General features: G+C 35.8%; 1 protein-coding gene across 1 annotated transcript in view; it reads right to left on the reverse strand.

Annotated features, from left to right (window-relative positions):
- Positions 1-21,557, reverse strand: part of DMD (dystrophin) — a 2,279,750-nt gene that overhangs the window by 1,153,510 nt on the left and 1,104,683 nt on the right. The window contains exon 44 of the mRNA XM_023751347.1: positions 10,682-10,829. Coding sequence (XP_023607115.1) covers positions 10,682-10,829 — 148 coding nt within the window. The remainder of the gene's footprint in view (positions 1-10,681; positions 10,830-21,557) is intronic.

Here is a 21,557-nt window from a genome sequence, read left to right on the forward strand (position 1 = left end):
AGAGAAGTGTACAAACATCCTGAAAGGGGGGGACTGAGATACAAGTGATAAGGACAGGGGTAGGGGAGAACTTGTCAGGCAAAGAGAAAAGCAGGTTTAATGGTAGGAACAAACATTTAAAGAAATAGTAAAATTTATGTGAGTAGAAACAAGATCAATGTGGCTGAAACTTCCTCTTTACACAATATTGTAATTCATAAAAATTACCTATATTAACATTAATCTTATGTTTCATTAAATAGTTTCTGCTTCACATTGCTCTTATGCTGATGTTAGCAGTTTTCACTTTGGAATTTGCAATTAGCATGCTTTACTTTTTTTGTAGATTCTTACTCTCCTGATAATTTCTTATTCTAAGAATGGGAATCCCTTAGGGATATGTTTTTCACACATTTTAAGCAATTCTTTTTTTAATTGATTTCAGAAAGAAAGGGGGAGAGAGAGAGAGAGAGAGAGAGAGAGAGAGAGAGAGAGAGAGAGAATCATCAATGATAAGAGAGAATTATTGATCCGCTGCCTCCCACACGCCCTCTACTGGGAATTGAGCCCACAACCTGGTATGTACCCTGACTAGGAATTGAACTGTTACCTCCTGGTTCATGAGTCCATGCTCAAACACTGAGCCACAATGGCAGGGCTTAAGCAATTCTTTACTAGTATGATTACTACAGTAAGTTATCGTCTTGGTTCTTGCTTCTTTTCAATAATGCACGGCAATCTGTCATCTCCTTAAACATGCCCTTCTGTACAACAGAACTTTAAGAACAAGCTATTGGAATTATCCAATTATTTTAATATATTTAGTCTATGAAAGACACATTTGATGGGCAACAATTTAGAGCCCCTCTCTGAATTTCTGCACTGTGCCCAAACTCCCAATAAATCTGTTATTTACTACTTCTGAAAAGATACATAGGAACCAAGAAGTTGTAGAGGAGTTTCTAAGCAGCAATAAAAAGCTAACAATATTTACAAAAGAATGAAGTGCCCAACTGTTTAAGTGTATTAAGAGAATGAATTCTCATGCCACTACCAGCTAATAACATTGAAAAACTCATTTTAAGATCTATTCTCATATTTATAGATTGCTACAACCCTAAAGAAAGTGACTAGAGACAAATTCTGTTAGCAGTAAATTTTCCTGCTGATTCCCTTATGTGAGTGTATGTTCTCTAGTTATAAAACCAGGATAGCTTTGTGACCACCAAATGAAATCTTATGAAATTTTATTACTGCTGGGGAAATATAAAGGGCCAGCAATAGCACAAATTATTCTTAACACTGGGGTCCCAGTGAAGGACAACAGATGGCAGAAATTTTTACTCAAGTGATTTTCCCATCAAAGTTTCTATTAGCATTTGAATACCAGCAGTGTGACCATTAAGAAGCCTTCAAACTCACCAGCCAGCTGGTGAGATCAGCACTGTAAAAACTGACTCCATAGAAAACATATTTGTATGCAGTTTGGTCTTTTACACCATATGCCTTTTTCTAGGTGGCCTTAGGTTTGATCAATATTAACTCCAAGTCAATCATCTCCTATGGCATTATTTGAAGGAGATTATCAATAAGGCATAGACATATACCCAAATCAAAACTCAAAAAAGTCACTCTCTGTAGCATATAGTGCCCATGACCTACACACATCTAACCAGTATTCTTTATTTCTGGGCAAGCCAGTGGTTTTTCAATGATGGCACCTGCTACTTGAAGGCTTTCTGGGCTGCAAGCTCAGAAAGCAGGTTGAGAAGAATTGGAAACCCTGGGTGTTTCCATTATGAGGAGAGAGCCTTTCCATGGACTCACTTTTCTCAAACTTTTGGCCACAAGTTACCCAACTCCAATCAATGTGCTCTGTGAATCTAAATTTGTAAGATTTAGGTCCTATACAAAATGCTTTAGAATTTTCTTTCATCACAAATAGCCAAGGTAAAGCAGAGCTGAAGAGAAGCTAAAATAGTCTTTGATAGCACTAGGCTCTCCTTTCTTTGCCTTCTCCCCAACTCCAAGACACCAGTGTCCTTTGTCTCCATTTATTTCCTCATCTGAGAGATTACAGCAATGTTCTCATGCTCTCATGCTATAACTACATGGTGCACATGCAATTTTCCATTCTCCATGCAAATGTCCAATTTGAGAAAAGAAAAAGTGTAATTTGCTTAACTATAACATAAAATTAAACTACAAGCTTTTGGGGATTTGATAGTGAATGTGAACATTACAATATGGCATAATTAATCCATGTTGATTTAAGTATCCTCAATCACAATAAATTAAGGTTTACTATTATGGTACAAGTAAACAGCTTTAAATTAATTTCAGTAATATATAAAATATAATATGTATCCACCATATAACATGTATTATAGAGAAGTAAAACACAGTAACATGGAAAGATAAAGCAGTAAACTAATTAATTTAACATTAAGAAGATATTTTGCCTAAAAACAGCAGTTAACTCCTGTCAAGATAACACATTGCTACTTCACTCCCTTTGTTTGTTTAACATCATTGATTGAAAGCCTAAAAAGTTTCATCTAAACAATGTCACTTTGTTTATTTCTTAAGGTTGATATCAAATGGAATTTCTTTAAAAAAGTTGTTAATTTTTAACATGGTTCACTTGCAGCATTATCTTATAAACAGCCTTCCCTTCCATTAATAGCAAGAATATTCCACTCTTTTAGATACTCAAATTATTGGTGATTTTTAAACATTTCTACTGTTATATCAAGAATTTTGAACCCCATTAAAAAGAGCCCATATTTTAAAACATTTCTTTCTAGTCTAGAAGAACATGTAGAGATAAACATTAGGGCATGTTATAATATTCACTTTTCTGTGTTCTCTCAAGGTATTTGGCACACTGTTCACTCTGTCAGTATATGAGTTAACATTATTTTCATAACTTTCCTTCATGATGCTCAGCTTTCCCTTCAAAAACACCCATTAACATTTCTTCTTGTTAGTTCTAAAATGAGTAGGCAGAAGTGTCAGCTATCTGAGGAGGATGTGTTTTGCTGAATTGGAATTTTCCTCAATTCCTATTCCAGGAGCTATACTTTGTATAATGTCATAATTCATAAAAATATGGTTTAATGAAACTTCTAAGTTGTTCAATCTGCATTTCAGATATTTGGGAACAGTAATTCAGTGAATAATTTTTTGTTTTTATAGATACAAGCTAATAACTTATGAAGTGTAATTAGTTATAATATATTACATTTGATGAGTAATTATTTTGTGTATATATTATTTTTATTCATATTTAAGAAAAGAGAAAGCAGAGACATGGAGAGACTTAAGATGCTTTCCCAAGATTCTGTAGTTATTGAGCTAAAGGAGCTGAACCCATACTTTATAAATGTGGCTACTAACCTGTTAGTCAATCTTTTAAACTTCTATTGGAGCCTAATGTGGCATGTCAATATTTTTGTGGGTGATAAAACGTTGCATATGCAATCAATTACTGGTGGTTAAATTAACATATAAAGAGTTGCATAAATAATTGAATGACTTTATTAACAAATCAATTTTAGTGGCATATAACGTGATTGATATTTTCTCATGTAAAAGCATGTTATTTTTAAAGAGGTTCTTTCTCCACAATGGTGTTATTTTTTTAATAGCTTGAAAAATAAGAATTGGTATATTTAATTTTATCACTCACTTTGGACAGAGAAAAAATAATTGAGCTTCATGGAACTAGACCATCTTTATGATATAGGCAATTACTTTATTTTGAATGATAATACAAAGATTGAGAAGGATAGTGAAATGTTATTTTTAAAACTAAAAAGATAAAATGCAGTTCATAGAAATATAGACAAGCTCAAACATGTATATTTAAAAATGCTATTTCATATATAAACATGATACCTTTGCTAATAATCCTATATAATAAAAGGCTAATATGCATATTGTCTCCTCCACAGGGAGTTTGACCAGGGGACGGGGTCAGCTGGCCAACCTCCTGCGTCCCCTTCTCCTGGCCACCTGGCCCCATCCGTCCGATGGGCCAGCCTGCCAGATCCCACCCATGTATGAATTTGTGCACCAGGCCTCTAGTGATATATATAAGGCTAAACTCTGATCTATACCTGTATATATTTGTTTAGTATATAAGCAGCTTAGTTGATTTTCCTCAAAGTAACCATTAGTGATTCATAGCAACAAATATGTCTGCTGCTAGCAGGCACCATCTATACTGTTTCCTAAAATAATTTTCTAGCAAAATTTAAAATTTTTCTCTTATTCATTATTAGTCAATCAACAATGATGATGCCTAAGATAGTTGAAATTACCAAAGATTCCATTTGTCTTATCAATGGAAGTGACTTACAATATCTTTCCAGACTCTTTTTCTGAGACTGATCAGAATAAAAAGATAACCTCCGCCATCTCAGGCACATGTTCATTCATGTGCATGATTTTGGACACTACGAATCACTAGGAAAAAAATACCTGAACTCTAGAGAATTTGTGGATCATTCAAAGTCCTTTGGCTAGAAACACTTTTCCTTGGAGATTGATAATATCCTTTCTTATTCTATCAATAAATTGGGTGAAAACAAACTAAATAAATAAATATTTTATTGTTGATAATACTACATATGTCTTCTGCCTTTTTTATTCCCCTTGCTTTTTAAAATTCTCCAATTACAGGAAAAAGTTCTAATAAAATGTTCACCAATTTCAACTACACCACATTATGAAGAAGCAGGGGCCTTTAGACATTTTCAGGGCATTTAAAATTATTATATAGTTGCAAGATTTTATAGAAGTATATGTACTAAAAGATCAAATGACAAAATAATTTGTTTTGGACTTCTGCTTCTGGCCAAATTGAAGTAACAGGGACCAGATTCAACCTCCCTGTTAAAAACTTAAAAAATGGACAAAATATGTAACACAATGGTTTTGAAGACATTGAACTTCAGGCAATGAAAGACAGTGATCTCTGAGAAATTAGAAAACAATCAGGTAAGCCCTACAGTTTCCCCAAGCTTATCATCTAGAGAGAGATCCAGGATATGACAAAGAATGGAAGGAACAATCACAAAGTCAGGAGGCCTCCTTGAGTTGAAAAGATATAACTGGGATTTCAAGGAAGCCAAGGTGGCTAGCGTTCACAGGACAGAGTAGCAGAGAGAAGATACACAAAGAAAACATTGGAGATCTGCAGAGAGCTCCCTTCCAGTTCTCAGTCTTCATTTGAGTCCTGATCAGCTCATATATGTGAGGAAACTATACAAGATTGGAGCATAACTACACAAAGGGATTAAATCTAATAATCACCAGAGCTCATATATGGATGGAAATAATGGCAGTTCTGCTAGCCACAGTGAAAATCCGCATCAATCATAAGACATCAGAGAGAATACTCAGAAGAGTTTGCCTCAGTGGGGTGGGGGGATTAGCCCTAGAATTATGCTGTTCCATTCAAAACTCACTAAGTATAAAAGGAAGAAGCTCAAAAGATTAAATTATTTTCTAGTTAACACTGTCCCAGAACAAAGGTCAATAATATTCATTTGCATAAATGTATCAAGCATTCAAGTTAAAAGTCATAATGTCTGACACCCAATCAAAAATTACTAGTCATCCAAACCCACAGCCAACATCATACTCAATGGACATAATCAAAAAGCGTTCCCCTTAAGATCAGGAACAAGACAGAGATGTCCGCTTTCACCACTCTTATTCAACATACTACTGGAAGTCCTAGCCACAGCAATCAGAGAAGAAGAAATAAAAGGCATCCAAATGGAAAGGAAGAAATAAAACTGTCATTATTTGCAGATGGCATGATACTCTATATAGATAATCCTAAAGATTCCACCAAAACTACTATAACTGATTAATGAATTCAGTAAAGTAGCAGGATACAAATTTTAAAAAAAATGCCTAGGAACAAATTTAACCAAGGATACAAAGGACCTATAACTGGAAAATTATCAGACACTGAAGTAATTGAAAAAGATACTAATAAGTGGAAGCATATACTGTGTCCATGGATAGGAACAATTCACATAATTAAGATGTAAATACTACCTAAAACAATCTATAGATTTAACACAATTCCTATCAAGATATACTTTTCGCCCTAACTGGCTTGGCTCAGTGGATAGAGTGCTGGCCTATGGACTGAAGGGTCCTGGGTTCGATTCCAGTCAAGGGCACATACCCAGGTTGTGGGCTCGATCCCCAGTAGGGGGCATGCAGAAGGCAGGGGATCAATGATTCTCTCTCATCATTGATGTTTCTATCTCTCTCTTCCTCTCCCTTCCTCTCTGAAATCAATTATATATATATAAAGAAAATGTTTCTTAAAAAATACACTTTTCACTCAACTAGAATAAATATTCCAAAAATGTATATGGAACCACAGAAGACCCTGAATAGCCACAGAAATGTTGAGAAAGAAGAACAAAGTTGCAGGAGTAACACTACCTGATATCAGACGATACTAAAAGTCCATAGTAATCAAAACAGCATGGTAATGTCATAAAAAAGACATGTATCAATGGAACAGAACAGAAATCAAAGAAATAAACCCCTGATTTTATGGTCAATTAATATTTGACAAAGGAGGCAAGAACATACAATGGGGTAAAGACAGTTTATTCAATAAATGACGTTCAGGAAACTGGACAGATATGTGCAAAAAAATGAAACTAGACCACCTTCTTACACCATACACAAGAATAAACTAAAAATGGATTAGAGACTTAAATGTAAGACTTGAGTCCATAAAAATCCTAGAAGAAAACATAGGCAGTAAACTCTTAGACACTTATTACAGCAGTATTGTTTCTAATATATATCCTCAGGCAAGGAAAGCAAAGAAAAAATAAACAAATTGGACTACATCAAGCTAAATTGTTTTGCACAGCAAAGAAAACCACCAACAAAATGATAAGGCAACCCACTGCATGGGAAAACGTATTTGCCATTGATACACCTGATATGGGTTTAATATTCAAAACTTATAAAGAACTTACACAACTCAACACCAAAAAATAAACCCAATTAAAAAATTGGCAAAGGACTTGAATAGATACTTCTTCAAAGAGGACATACAGAACACCAATAGATATATGAAAAGATGCTCAATGTCACTAATAATCAGAGAGATGAAAATCAAAAACACAATGAGATATCACTTCACACCTGTCAAAATGACTACCATCAATAAATCCACAAACAAGTGTTATTGAAGTTGTGGAGAAAAGCGAATCATCATGCATTGTTGGTGGGAATGCAGATTTGTGCAGCCACTATGGAAAGCAGTATGGAGTTTCTTCAAAAAATTAAAAATGGAACTGCCTTATGGAGCCAGCAAGTCCACTTCTGGGAATATATCCAAATAAATGCAAAACACTGATTCTAAAGAATATATGCACCCCTGTGTTCATTGGAGTGTTATTTACAATAGCCAAGATTTGGAAGCAGCCCAAGGGCCCATCAGTAGATGAGTGGATAAAAAAATCTGTGGTACATTTATACAATGGGATACTATGCAGCTATAAAAATCAAGGATCTCTTACCCTTTGAGACGGCATGGAGAGACCTGGAGAATACTACGCTAAGCGAATTAAGCCAGGCAGAGAAAGACAAATACCATATGATTTCACTTATATGATTTCAAATACCATATGATTTCACCTAATGAACAAAATAAACAAACAACCAAATGGAAACAGACTCATAGATACATAGAACAGACTGACTGCTGTCAGGGGGGTGGGAGGGAGTTGGGAGGTTGGGTGAAAAGGGTGAATGGATTAAGCAAGCAAACAAACAAAAAAACAAAAAACCCATAAACTCATAGACAAAGATAACAGTATGATGATTACCAAAAGGAAAGTGGGGTGGGGGAGGTATACTAGTAAGAGGGTAAAGGGGAAAAATGGTGATGTAAGGAGACTTACTTTGGGTGGTGAACACATAATACAATATACAGATGATGTATTACAGAATTGTACACCTGAACCTATATAATTTTATTAACTAATGTCACCCCAATATATTCAATAAAGATAAAAGAAAGAAAATAAAAAGTGCTGTCTGTGATCAAAAGCTTAATATATACAGTTTGATGATGATGCAGTAAGCCAATGAGATGAAAGTACCTGTAAGGTGAGACCTGGTGCCTTTTCAGAATGGGTATGCCCTCAGATGTCATGGAGACATCCGATGTATACTTTAGAAAGAAAATTAAGGGAAATTTTTTTTTAAATATATTTTATTGATTTTTTACAGAGAGGAAGGGAGAGAGATAGAGAGTTAGAAACATCGATCAGTTGCCTCCTGCACATCTCCCACTGGGGATGTGCCCGCAACCCAGGCACATGCCCTTGACCGGAATCGAACCTGGGACCCTTCAGTCCGCAGGCCAACGCTCTATCCACTGAGCCAAACCGGTTTTGGCAAATTAAGGGAAATTTTATGTGTATGTGGTCATCACAATTGGATTCTATTAGAGAATTTTAATAATCAAATGGATAGGATGATCCATTAAGCCATGTCACCCCAATAAATTCACTAAAATTTTTAAAAATCAAAATCAAGAGAAAAAAATTACCAGTCATGCAAAGAAGCTAGAAAATAACAAGCATGATGAGGAGAAAATGAAATTGAAATTGACCCAAGATAGGTATAGATATTAAAAGTAACAGACAAGAACATTATAACAGTTATTATAACTGCATTTCATATTTTCAAGAAGGTAGCGGGAAGATTGACACATTGAATAGAGACGTGGAAGGTGTAAAAAATCCTAAATCACACTTCAATAATGTGTTGACTCACACAAAACAACATCTGAGGTTAAAAATATACACTAGATATGATTAACCACAGATTAGATACTGCAAAAAATTGGATTTGATAATTTTATAATACAAGATATGTGAAATGAATTATTTTAAAATACTGAAAATAAAAAGTACAGAACACCAGTGAGTAGTCGGACAGATTAAACAGCCTAATGTTCATAATCAGAGTCCCTGAGAAGAAAGAGGGACAGAAACATATTTTTAAAAATAATGCCTTAAAATTTCTAAATTTGATGAAAATGCTAAACCCACAGATCCAAGAAGCTTAACAGTCCTCAAGAATAGGAAACATGAAAACATGAAGAAAATTATGCCAAAGAACTTCATAAACCAATTGTTCAATCCCCAAAAGCATTCCTTAATAAACCTTCTGTATGCTAATCTCCATGTCAGAGTGGGCTTTACAAGGATGCCGATCCGAAATATGTATCAAAATCCCTATCAAAACAATCACCCTCTGTGGAGTGGAATGGAAGTATGAATATACTTCTATATTGTTTTATTTTCCTCATTATGAGTATATATTATTTTATAATAAAAATCAAATATGTAACTACTTTGTGTCATATATCTTTGGAAATAGCAAGAGATTTATAATCTCCCCAAGAAAACCTTATATTACACTTAATGTTTCTGCCTTTAAGTCAAAGACCTAGTGATGTTATATTAGCTCAAAATTTATTTTAGTGCTATTACAAAACTTATATTCTGTATGATGCCAGATTAGGAAATCAATAAAATTTTTCTACCTCCAATGCCAATGCTGTGTATATATAACTTTGATTGACATACACATAATTATACAATATTTTTAAATTATTCATTTTCTATATTTACATACTTTACGTATACATAGGTATATAAATGCTTTCTTTTTTAATATCAAAATGCATGTTTGCTATGCAAAAATCTTTGAGAATGAAGAATTGTAAGGTTGAATATGATATTGCTTTTATGAATCCAGCATTTTGAAACATCAGAACTATTTAATAAATTGCCTTCTTTTTTGCTTTCATCTGTCTTGATCAGCATTTTCTGGCATCAAAAATTGGCCACAATTCAAATTTACTTGACTGAACACTGCTACATGAACAACTTGAGTTTAAAAAGTTGCAAAAATAGTTAAGACTTGGTATAATAAACACAATATTTCTTACACCTAAACTGTATATTTTATAACCTAAATTATAACCTCCACAATCCAATTTATCTTTATCTGCATACTCAAAAGACACAGCAAGTTGAAATTAAATGTTGTACTGGTTGTAATCCATATGTTGCCTTTCCATTAACATAAACCATAAAAAAGTCAATAAGTACCTTCAATTAACTCTGCATTGTTTTGGCCTCTGGACTATCTCTGAAGGCAGTTTGTCAATAGAATATATGGAAATATTGCTACATTACTACAAATTGTCCTTAGGGAAACAGACCTGTAATTTTATCATGATGGATATCTCTAGCAACTACATTATTGCTAAGTATACCACAAGTTCTTCTTCTGGACAGTATCCAACATAAAACAAACAAAAACTCACACTGCCCTAAAGCTATAGGACACCCTGCCTGAAGATGCTCCCTGGTATCACAGATTCAATTACACTTTCATCAGATAAACCAGTTATATCTAAGCTAACTTTCATCCTGTCCAGAAAAATCCATAGCACAGCCTCCCAGCATCATCATTATAATGATGTTCTACTATGTGCAGTGATGACAACAAAAGTCAGGAATTATAAATTTCCATCATCATTCATAACCTAAACATAAAAAAAATTAAGCAGTTGTGATACTATGGTGACGACAAACACAGTTTGAATAAAGAAATCACAAAATCTTACCTTAAGATACCATTTGTATTTGGCATGCTCCCAATTCTCAGGAGTTTGTGTCCTTTTGAGAAACTGTTCAGCGTCTGTTAGCCATTGATTAAATACCTTCATATCATAATGAAACCGTCGCCATTTTTCAACAGATCTGTCAAAATGCCTAGAGGTGAAAAATATGGATCAAGAAAAAAATGGATTATATAAAAGTATCTGAACATAGAATGCACACTTAATTACATTGATAAGAATAATATTAAATAGAAAAGATTAATGAAAATAAAAGGCTTTTTTTGGTTTTTGTTTTGTTGTTGTTGTTGTTGACATTATTACAGATGTCCCCCATTTTATCCGCCTTTGCTCCTTCCACTCAACCCTCGGCCTTTCCCTCCCCTGGCCTTTATCACACTTTTGTCTGTGTCCATGGTCTATGCATATATGTTCTTTGGCTAATCCCTTCACCTTCCTTCATCCAGTCTCCCCCAACCTACTCCCCTCTTAACATTTGTCAGTCTGTTCCATGTATCCATGCCTCTGGTTGTATTTTGTACATCAGTTTATTTTGTTCATTTCTTTCGTTAAAATTGAATACATTTCTTGTTTGAAACAAAGGTAAAGACAATTATTATGGAGTATTTTCATCCCTGTGAGCATACTTATTTTTTTAATTATAGGAATTTAAAAATATATTAACATATAATAAATTATTTAGAAGCCATTCAATTTCTAATGGATCAAAATTAAATGACCTCATAAAGTCTATCACTTTCAATATCACTGCTATCTCCCTTTATAATTATTTTTATTGAATCCACTAACACTTTAAGTTGAAATTCTGGAGGAACTTATATGAGTCCACCTTTATATTTACCTTAAAACAGTTGCACATAAGAATCACCTGGGTGTTGGAAAAACAATAACAATAAAACACTGAGTCCAGGCCCCCCTAAAGACCAATTAAATCAGTATATTGGTATTTTTAAAATCACCCAGGTGATTCTAATATACAATCAAGATGAAAAAAAATCTACAAAGTAAGTTTGAAAGTCTTATGGGGTTTATGATCTACTGGATCACCCAGGGCCTGTCCAAACAAATATTTGCTAGCACTAAACCAAAAGGCACTCTGTATATCTTGGCTGTAGGACTGCCTCCGAGGACAATAGTCTGTCAAAGTCCTCTGAGTGCTACTCTTGAGATGCAATGGATTATAGTTTCAAATATCTTCTCAGTTCTCTACATCCATTTAGGAAGTTGAAATTATTTTAGAACTTAAGTCATGCCACAACTCCTTCCTGTTTTACTGGGAAGGGAATGGAAGTCACATGTATTAAACAGTTACTATGAGTCAGGCAATGGGCTCTGTGCTTTTACATATCCAATTTCACTGACTCTACAACACCCCCTGCAGCATAACAATCATTATTCCTCCTTCCCCTGGAGAAAAATAAGAGGGTGAGTAACTTGCCAAAAAAGTGAATAGGTGTAAATGGTAGAGAGGGGAGTCTATCAGATCTCTGTGGTTTCAATGGTGCCTTTCACTGCCTTACATGGTCTTTGCTGGGATTTCCTTTTTTCAGGAGGAATTCTCATCATACCAATTAAACAATTCAGAGGCAGACTGGCAGGGTTTTTTTCTTATTTTTATTCTTTATTATCTTCCAAATATTTAATTATGCATTTATATGTAGCTTGCATTCTATCACACATTTCATGTAATTACTAACTAAATTTCTTAATTTAAAAATATTTAAAACAAAAAACAAACAAAAATATTTAAAGTAGACTGTATTTTGGTAGCATGAATGGACCTGGAAATGATTATGCTAAGCGAAGTAAGCCAGTCAGAGAAAGACAAATATCACATGATCTAACTTATATGTGGAATCTAATGCACACAATAAAGTGATGAATAAAATAGAATGAGAAGGATGGAAACATGGAACAGACTGAAGAATCTCAGAGGGAAGCAGGGGGGGTGGGGAGCTGGAAGAGATTAGCCAAAGAACTTATATGCATATATGCATAACTCATGGACAAAGACAATAGTGTGGTGAAGGCCTGGGGAGGAGGGAGTCAATGGGGGAGAAAAGGGGTACATGTGTAATACTTTCAACAATAAAGATTTTTTTTATAAAACGGACTATTTTAGTTGCAGAAGAAAAAAAAAAGGCAGCCAATGGTAACGAAAAGAGTCTCTCACTACAGAGAGCTTAAAAATAAGAATTCTGCCTTTTATAATTAACTAGTAGCCCTGTGCACAAACTGTGCACCAGTAGCTCACGAGTAGCTCTCCGCCCACTGCCCCGCCCTCCTGTAGCTCCCCCTGCCCCCCCTCATAGCTTGCTGCCCTGCCCACTCCTGTAGCTCTCCACCGCCCGCTTGTAGCTCGCTGCCCCACCCTCCTGCTGATCCATGATACGTTTGTTACATGGTCGGTCATTACGCTTCACGGCGTAACGACCGTTTGCATATTACATCTTTATTATATAGGATGGCATTTTAGAGGTGATCAATATCATATTACCATCAGCCACAAAATGATCTTAGAAATATATTACATGTTTAATAATATTTTATATCTTTTTAAGTGGTATCTAATACACAATATAAAACTTACAAAATACATTTAAGAATGTATTCCCTTTTAAAAAATTGGTACATTGTGTATGTCTCACAGGCACTTGTATCATTGGACCCAAAGAGTTGTTAAATGAGAATCTGAAAAACAATGATGCATAGTTGGCATTGTTCCATCTTAGTAAGCCTGTAGTTGATTTTGCTTTTCATTATATATTTTATCTGTTGTCAAGATCCCTACAATGCACATTTCATATTCTGATATTTAGAAAAATACAGTCATTAGAAATAATCTTAAAAGGTAGTTTCACATGCTAACAACTACCACCTCCCACTCTTTTCCTGCTACCATAGTTTGAGAAACAGGCAGAAAGAAGCTAATCAGAGGATAGAGAAGTCTTTTGGTCACAATTTACCATTCCATGTTTGTAGCAGTTCCCTTCTTACTTTGCTTTTTTCCCTACCCAATCACCAGAATTATCCTTATTGCCAAACCTTTCCACTACTGGGAAGTGATTGTTTCTCCATTTGTGCTATAAATACACACTCTTTTCATTCCAGGCTGCTGCACAGACATATTCCTCCACCACTAACCACACTGGCAATCACCATCTTCCTTCAGATTCCACAAAATTTCCTCCCATCCTAGGCCCTCTTCCTCTTCACAGATGATCTTTCCTCTCAATTCTTCAAGAAAAGAAATCCATAGGGGTCCATACAATTGATCATGGTACCCATAGCTCTACAAGCCAGAGCTGGAGGGAGGAAGAGAAGGGAAACAGGCCAAGGGCCCAGGTTTCCCTATTTACATACTTGTTCCAGGTCCAGAAAAATGAAGCAAGATGGAATTGCCAGGCACAATGTACTGCCTGCTATCCCCCCATGCTCTGCTACTGCCTCAGGACTTTGTGACTGTACATGACTTCCATATTCCTGAAAGGCCCACCTTCCCTTTTGTTCCCTTTCCATTATTCCTGCAATCCAAATCTCTGCATATCTAATGACTCTCTCTGAACTACTTCCACTGTCATTTTGTCAAGATCTAAGTAGAGAGTATTCTGTATAGCCTACAACTGCAAAACTTTGAAAACTGTAAAGCTGGTCTAATTTTATAATTAAACTAGATGCCCGATGCATGAAATTTTGTGCAAGGGGCTCAGCCCTTGCAGCCTCGGAGGCTGCCTCAGCTTCGTCCTGAAGGTCGTTAGGCCATCCAGTCTGATTAGCATATTATGTTTTTATTATTATAGACTAATGTTAAAATGAGTACCTCTAGTCAAACAAAATATTAAAGAATAAAAGCATGCACATTTGCATGTAATGACATTTAAAGTGAGTAATAATATTTTAAACTCAATTTCAAGCATTACATAAAATTTTTAAAGACACATTCAGTTAATATGTGTTAACAGCAAGTCTAAGGCTATTCATAAATGCACTATGTAAAATTTCATTTTTATCATAATGACTTATAAATGTAAACTCCCACCAATGAAAATTCTGAATGAATGAAAATTTTACTAGTTTTAATGTTACACTTGTAAATTTAATCTCTAATCAGTCACTAAGCTCCCTAAAATCCTCACAGCATTAATTTCACTGTACACATGATTGAGGGAAAAGGCAGTACCAATTAAAAAAACATAGAGATATTAAAGATAACATTCAGGGAAATAAATATAAATTTTACCCTCTATATTATATCTCAGGGAAAATAGTTGTTGCCTCTTTTCCCTGGCAATATGAAGAGATGTCGACTGAACTAAATAAAGGACCAAAAATATCAGTATAAACATATGGATAATAAATCAAGTGATTTTAAAATTTTGCAAATATTAAAATTCTCATTCACTATGCAAGCAGTATTTAAAATTACACTGCTGCTCCATTTATGTGCAGCATAACTTATTTCCTGCTGTTCTAAATCAAGTTAGTCAGATTATTCTCAAGCATAAATTACATTTAGAGAGTAATTTAGGTACTTGGGACATACTTTAACACTTTCAGACCATTAAGGTGGTGCTGAATTTCACAAAATAGATTTAAATAAATAACACCCTGGTAGCCTTCTGACATATCCATTGTGGCTTTGTACTTAGGTCTGCTAACTCAGCATTGTGTGGCTGGTTATTTCCTCTCACATTTTTTAGCTTGGATGTGGTAAGAGGGAAGGATCTTGGCTAAAGTCTCATGGACTAAACTGTAGGTAAATGAAATTTAAATTAGTTATTTGCCTCAAACCTTAGTACCTTGCTCCCCTCCCCACGCACGCACCTGACCCCACTTCCATAGGAATAAAATTATTTCATAAAAACCTAAGTATACTAGCAGGTGTGGAGGATTTTCTACAGAATCTGACTCACTCTGAGGAGCTCTCCCATGGCTGACTCTACTCACTTCTCTCCTACACCTTTTACTTCTTACTCCCGAGACACTGCCCCAGATCATCTCTGCTCTCATGTCTAATATCTCTATCTATCTCTATCTCTATCTCTATCTCTATCTCTATCTCTATCTCTATCTCTATCTATCTCTATCTATCCTGAACCCAGAGCTACATATGTATCATTTGACTCCACTCCAGCTGTCTGTCTCACGCTACGCTCTCTGGACACGGGCTTATATCTGAACCCATGACCTGGCCTCCTCTTGTGGGTAAAGCACAACCTTCAGACTGCATAGGTTGGAGTCCCAGCTCCACCATTTACCGTGTGGCCTTGGGTAAGTGACCTCTCCAAAAAGTATCTATGAAAGTAGTACCTACCTCCTTAGGTTATTTGTGAGGGTTACATAAATGAATATGTCTGAATTTCTTAAAACAGTATATGGTAGTATTCAACAAATATGAGTAGGTAGCTTTTATCATTAATACTCTGCCTCTTTTTGGCTTAGGTTTTCAAATGCAAATCATGTCACTACTATAGAATCCAAGCCATGCCAGTGTCTCTCTGGACTCCACCAGACATTTAAACAATGATTTTATCTTTAATTTCAGGATTTAAAGTAAGTAAAATAAACTCAAAATGGATAAAGGACTTAAATATAAGATGAGAAACCATAAAAATCTTAGAAGAAGCCATAGGCAGCAAATAGCAGACATTTGTCGTAGCAATATCTTTACTGATACAGCTCCTAGGGCAATGGAAACTAAGGATAAAATAAACAAATGGGATTACATCAAAATAAAAAGCTTCTGCAGAGCAAAAGAAACCATCATCAAAACAACAAGAAAGTCCAGTGCATGGGAGGACATATTTGCCGATGTTATCTCGGATAAGGGTTTAATTTCCAAAATTTATAGGGAACTCACACAACTTAACAAAAGGAAGGTAAACAATCCAATCAAAAAATGGGCAAAGGACCTAAATAGACACTTTTGAAAGAGGATATACAGAAAGCCAAGAGACATATGAAAACATGCTCAAAGTCACTAATCATCCGAGAGATGCAAATCAAAACAACAATGAGGTACCATCTCACACCTGTCAGAATGGCTATCATCAAGAAACACAAGTGCTGGAGAGGATGTGGAGAAAAAGGAACCCTCTTACACTGCTGGTGGGAATGCAGACTGGTGGGAAACAGTATGGCGTTTCCTCAAAAAGTTAAAAATGAAACTGCCATTTGACCCAGTAATACCACTTCTAGGTATCTATTCCAAGAAATCAGAAACACCAATCAGAAAAGGATATATGCACCCCTATGTTCCTAGCAGCACAATTCACCATAGCTAAGATTTGGAAACAGCCTAAGTACCCATCAGCAGATGAGTGGATTGAAAACTGTGGTACATCTACACAATGGAATAGTATGCTGCTATAAAAAGGAAGGAACTCCTACCATTTGCAACAGCATGGATGGACCTGGAGAGCATTATGCTAAGCGAAATAAGCCAGTCAGTGAAAGATAAATACCACATGATCTCACTCATTTGTGGAATATAAAGAACATCATATACTGATGAACAAAAATAGATACAGAGGCAAAGAAGCATCGATCAGACTGTCAAACTATAGTGGGAAGGCAGGGGAGGGTTCGGGGGGCAGTAAGAGATCAACCAAAGGACTTTAATGCATGTATATAAGCATAACCAATGGGCACAAGACACTGGGGGGTGAGGGCATGTGCCGGGGGGTAGGGGAGGCCAGGGGAGGTCAATGGGGTAAAAAGGAGACATATGTACTACTATTTGTAATACTTTAAACAATAAAATAAAATTAAAAAAATAAAGTAAGTAAATAGACAATGTCATTAGCCTGCTTACAGAAGTTGAGTCATTACTTCATCATGGAATCCATGGTTGTGCATGCCTAACTATGTTACATACATATTTTTATTTTATTTTATATACACCCTTTAGTGTTAAATGTACTAATAAATAGAAGAATATATACACTGTGACCGTAACTCAAGCCAGGAAATTAAAAAGGAATAATTCCAACAGCCAGAAATCCCTCTTTAACCCCTTCTAATCACTAGTCCCTCCTTCCCACCCCCCATATATTTTCTCTCCTAACTTCCTGGTAATCATTCCCTTACAGCAGGCATGTCAAACTTGCAGCCTGTGGGCCGCATGCAGCCCACAGCGAATATTTTTGCAGCCCAGCCAATATAACGGTATGTAAGAAACATTTCAATAAAATTTTCGTAACTTAATTTTTACAATATCCTGTTATACATAATCTACACTAATAAAAGAGAAACATGGTAATTGGCGTACGACCGCTACCCTTTTCATTGGCTAATCACTGAGTATATGCAAATTAACTGTCAGCCAAGATGGCGGCCGGCAGCCAGGCAGCTAAGAACAGGATGCTTGGTTGCCCCAGCGATAGAGGAAACCAAGGTTCCCGCCTGCAGCTGCGGGGCTCTGAGCTCCTGAAGCAACAGCTCCAAAAGATACAATGTTTCAATTATAGAAGCTAAAAGATGGCAGTTAATCTGCATACTCAGGCTCCAAGCGGTAGAGCGAAGCCAAACAGCCCTGAAGCGGCAGAGCAGAGAGGCCTCACTGCCCGGGGATCAGCAGAGCCGGGAGGCCTCCTGGCCCCGGGATCAGCGGAGCGGCGAGGCCTCCAGGCCCGGGATCAGAGGAGCCTGATGGAAGCCCTGTGTATTTATGCACCCTGGGGGTGCAGAGGTCCTGTCCTAGGCAGAGGCCTATGGGGAAATTTTCGACTCTGAGAAGCAGCCTACGGGCTGGAAGGCGGCTCCTCTGACCTCAGTGCTGGAGAAGACCATTAAGCAGAAAACTAAAGAAACCGATTTTACATCATTTCCCAGGTGTAGAACAGTTGGCATGTAAGCCCCTGATCAGTGCCCAGCCTCTCCTCTGTCAGTCTCTCTCACTCTTAGGTACCATGTTCTTTGTTCTGTCTTAATTGCAACTCATTTTTAAACTAGATTGCTTTTAAATAAAGTTTCCCTTAAGTTATTTAGGTGGTGCTGGGGCTGCTGGGGCTGCTGGGGCTGCTGGGGGCCTGATAGAAGACACAAACAAGCAACGGGGGGCCTGTACCCAGCAGCCCCAAGGCCCGCCACCTTGGTGCTGGGGCTGCTGTGGGTATCAGAGACACAAACCCGCAGGCCCGGCACCCAGCAGACCCAAGGCCTTCATGGCAGCACTAAGGAGCAGCAAGCCAAGCGGTAGGAAGCAGCAAGCAGGTGGGCAGTAACAAGGGAGGGGTCCCGGACTGAAAGAGGGCACATGCTAGGCTAAGGAACCCCCCACCCATCCCCAGTGCACGAATTTCGTGCACCGGGCCTCTAGTTATTAATAACAAACTACAACATTCGCTAATGACTGATTACTATAATCGTGTTGCATTCATTTCCTTTATGTGCCTTACACGCAGGCGCACCATTTCTCTCCACTAATACTAGCAGCAGATAGTTTAGCAGACGATTGCCATGTCATTAGTCTTGGACTGACTTGTTTGGTGTGCGCAACAGGAAATATTTTGCTTTCGGAGAACAAGAAAAATAGATTTATTTGTGTAATGCTTATTAATTTATAAAGTTATTCAGTGTCTGGTAAGTGTTCAAGAAAAAATATTAATTTTTATTAAAATGTTCTATTACTTTATGTTAATGATGACTCATTTATTTTAGCCCTTTGTATTCAGCACGTCTCTAACTAAATAAACCTACATTTCTATGAAAATTGAAGCTTTTGTTTTTTGCAGCCCACATAAACTTAAACCTTGTTTATTTGGCCTGTGTTAGCCTTTGAGTTTGATATACTTGCCTTAGAGCTTTGTAACATAAATATACATTCCTAACACTAGAGTTTGGTTGTTGTATGTTTCTGAAGTTTTTATAAATGGAACCATATAGTATGTATTCTATTGTGTGGGCATTCATATGCTCAATTTCATACTTTTAAGATTAGTCCATGCTGTTGCTTATTCATTGCTATATAATATTCCACTGAGTGCCATATTATTACTGATAATAAATATTTAGGTTGTTTTACTTTGGACTTGTTATAATGTTGCTATAGACATTTATGTACCTGTTTTCTGTAATGTGTGCCCAAGAATTTCTGTAGAGTATATACCCAGGAGTGAATTTGACAGGCCATAGATTATGCACATTTTTAATATTACTAAATAGTGCCAAATGGTTTGCACTTCTAGTTGTGTAGTGTATGGAAGTTCACATTCCTGCTTACAATTCACAGTCCAAGGAGCAATGTATGAGAATTCCAATTGCTTCATATTCTCAGCACTACAAAAATATAAAACTTTTATATTTTTACCATTCTGATTGGCATATAGTGATATCACATTTTAGTTTTAATTTGCAACTCCCTAACTACTAATGGGGCTGGTGAACTCTATGTCAATTGGTTGTGCAAATTTCTTATTTTGTGAAGATGACAAAAGAATTAGGTGGTGTTATTGTGAAACGTAAAATGCATTTCTTATTTACTACGAAGTGATCATTCTATAAATACCATCCAGATCAAGATATAGAACATTGTCAGCAGTCAATAGGCCCTCTTGTGCCCTTTCTCATATTTCAAAAACTTCTCCCAGTTTTCAATCAGTCTGTTCTTTTCTCAACGATTTGTAGGAATTCTTCATAATGATGGAGGCACACACTTCATCAGTTATATGTGTATTCCAAATATCTTTTCCTACCCTGTGGCTTTCACTCTTACTCTCTCCATGCTGACTTTGATGTACAGAAGTTAATATACAATATAGTCCAGTTTATTACTTTTATTTATGAGTGCTTTATACATATATTTAATAAATCTTCATTTACTCAACATTCATTAACCTACTCTTCTATATATTGTAGTAAGTTTTATTAATTTTTTTTGTCAATTTAAATGTGTAATTTTCTGGAATTTCATTTTTGTATATAAAATAGAAAAGGATGTGTATATATTTTTCTAAGCAGGATATTTTAGTTTAATTTTAAGGTAATGTATGTATAGAGAACAAAATAATGGGTATAAAGTGGAAAAATAAAAGTGAAAAGGAAGCCTCTGCCCCACTTCACACAACCCTCCAATAAATAAAAGAATTAAATAAAAGAATTGTAATTCTTTTATTTGTAAATAAAAGAATTAAATTTGAAATATTTATAGAATAAGGCAAAGAAATAAACAAATAGAGTGCTATACACTGATTTCTTTCTCATTTAGTTTTATTGTTTTCAATATATCCTTGCTAGCACTTTTATAGCTTTAGATTGAAATTTTATCTTCTAACACCCTGTTTATTTTACCCTTAATTCTCTCTAGGTTGTGAGTCTGATTTTCGGGCTTCAAACCAGTTGGCGTGGTACTTTGATTTTAGGTTTCTCACTATGGTTATAATAATTGAGTTTAGGAAATCATTTTCATGCCTTTATCCCCTCTCTTCAGTGCTGAATTTCTACACATTTTGTTTCCCTTGTTTCTCATAATAACTTTTCATTTATTGCCATGTGAACAAACAGAAAAGATAGACTATTTGAACTAGATCACCAACATCAACACTTAATATAACCTCTTTCCAATCACAGGGGACTCTCTTGCCACGCTTAATGGATACAGGGATATTATTCCATCAAAAAATAATAACTAGTTTGCCTGCATATTATTGGTGAATCTCTTGGATTTCCTATCTGTATATTTTCCTATCAATCTCATTCACTCTTTAAGGTTCAAATAACATCTACAGTGGGAGTTGGCAAATTTTATCAAGTTCTTGAAAATAAACATTTTAGGCTTTGTTTGTCATTCAATCTTTGTTACAACTACTAGACTCTGCCACTGTATCTCAAAATCAGCCATAAACTGAACATAAGCTAATGG

Source organism: Myotis lucifugus, unplaced genomic scaffold, assembly GCF_000147115.1.
Source record: "Myotis lucifugus unplaced genomic scaffold, Myoluc2.0 scaffold_20, whole genome shotgun sequence".
In the NCBI taxonomy this organism is placed as follows: Eukaryota; Metazoa; Chordata; class Mammalia; order Chiroptera; family Vespertilionidae; genus Myotis; species Myotis lucifugus.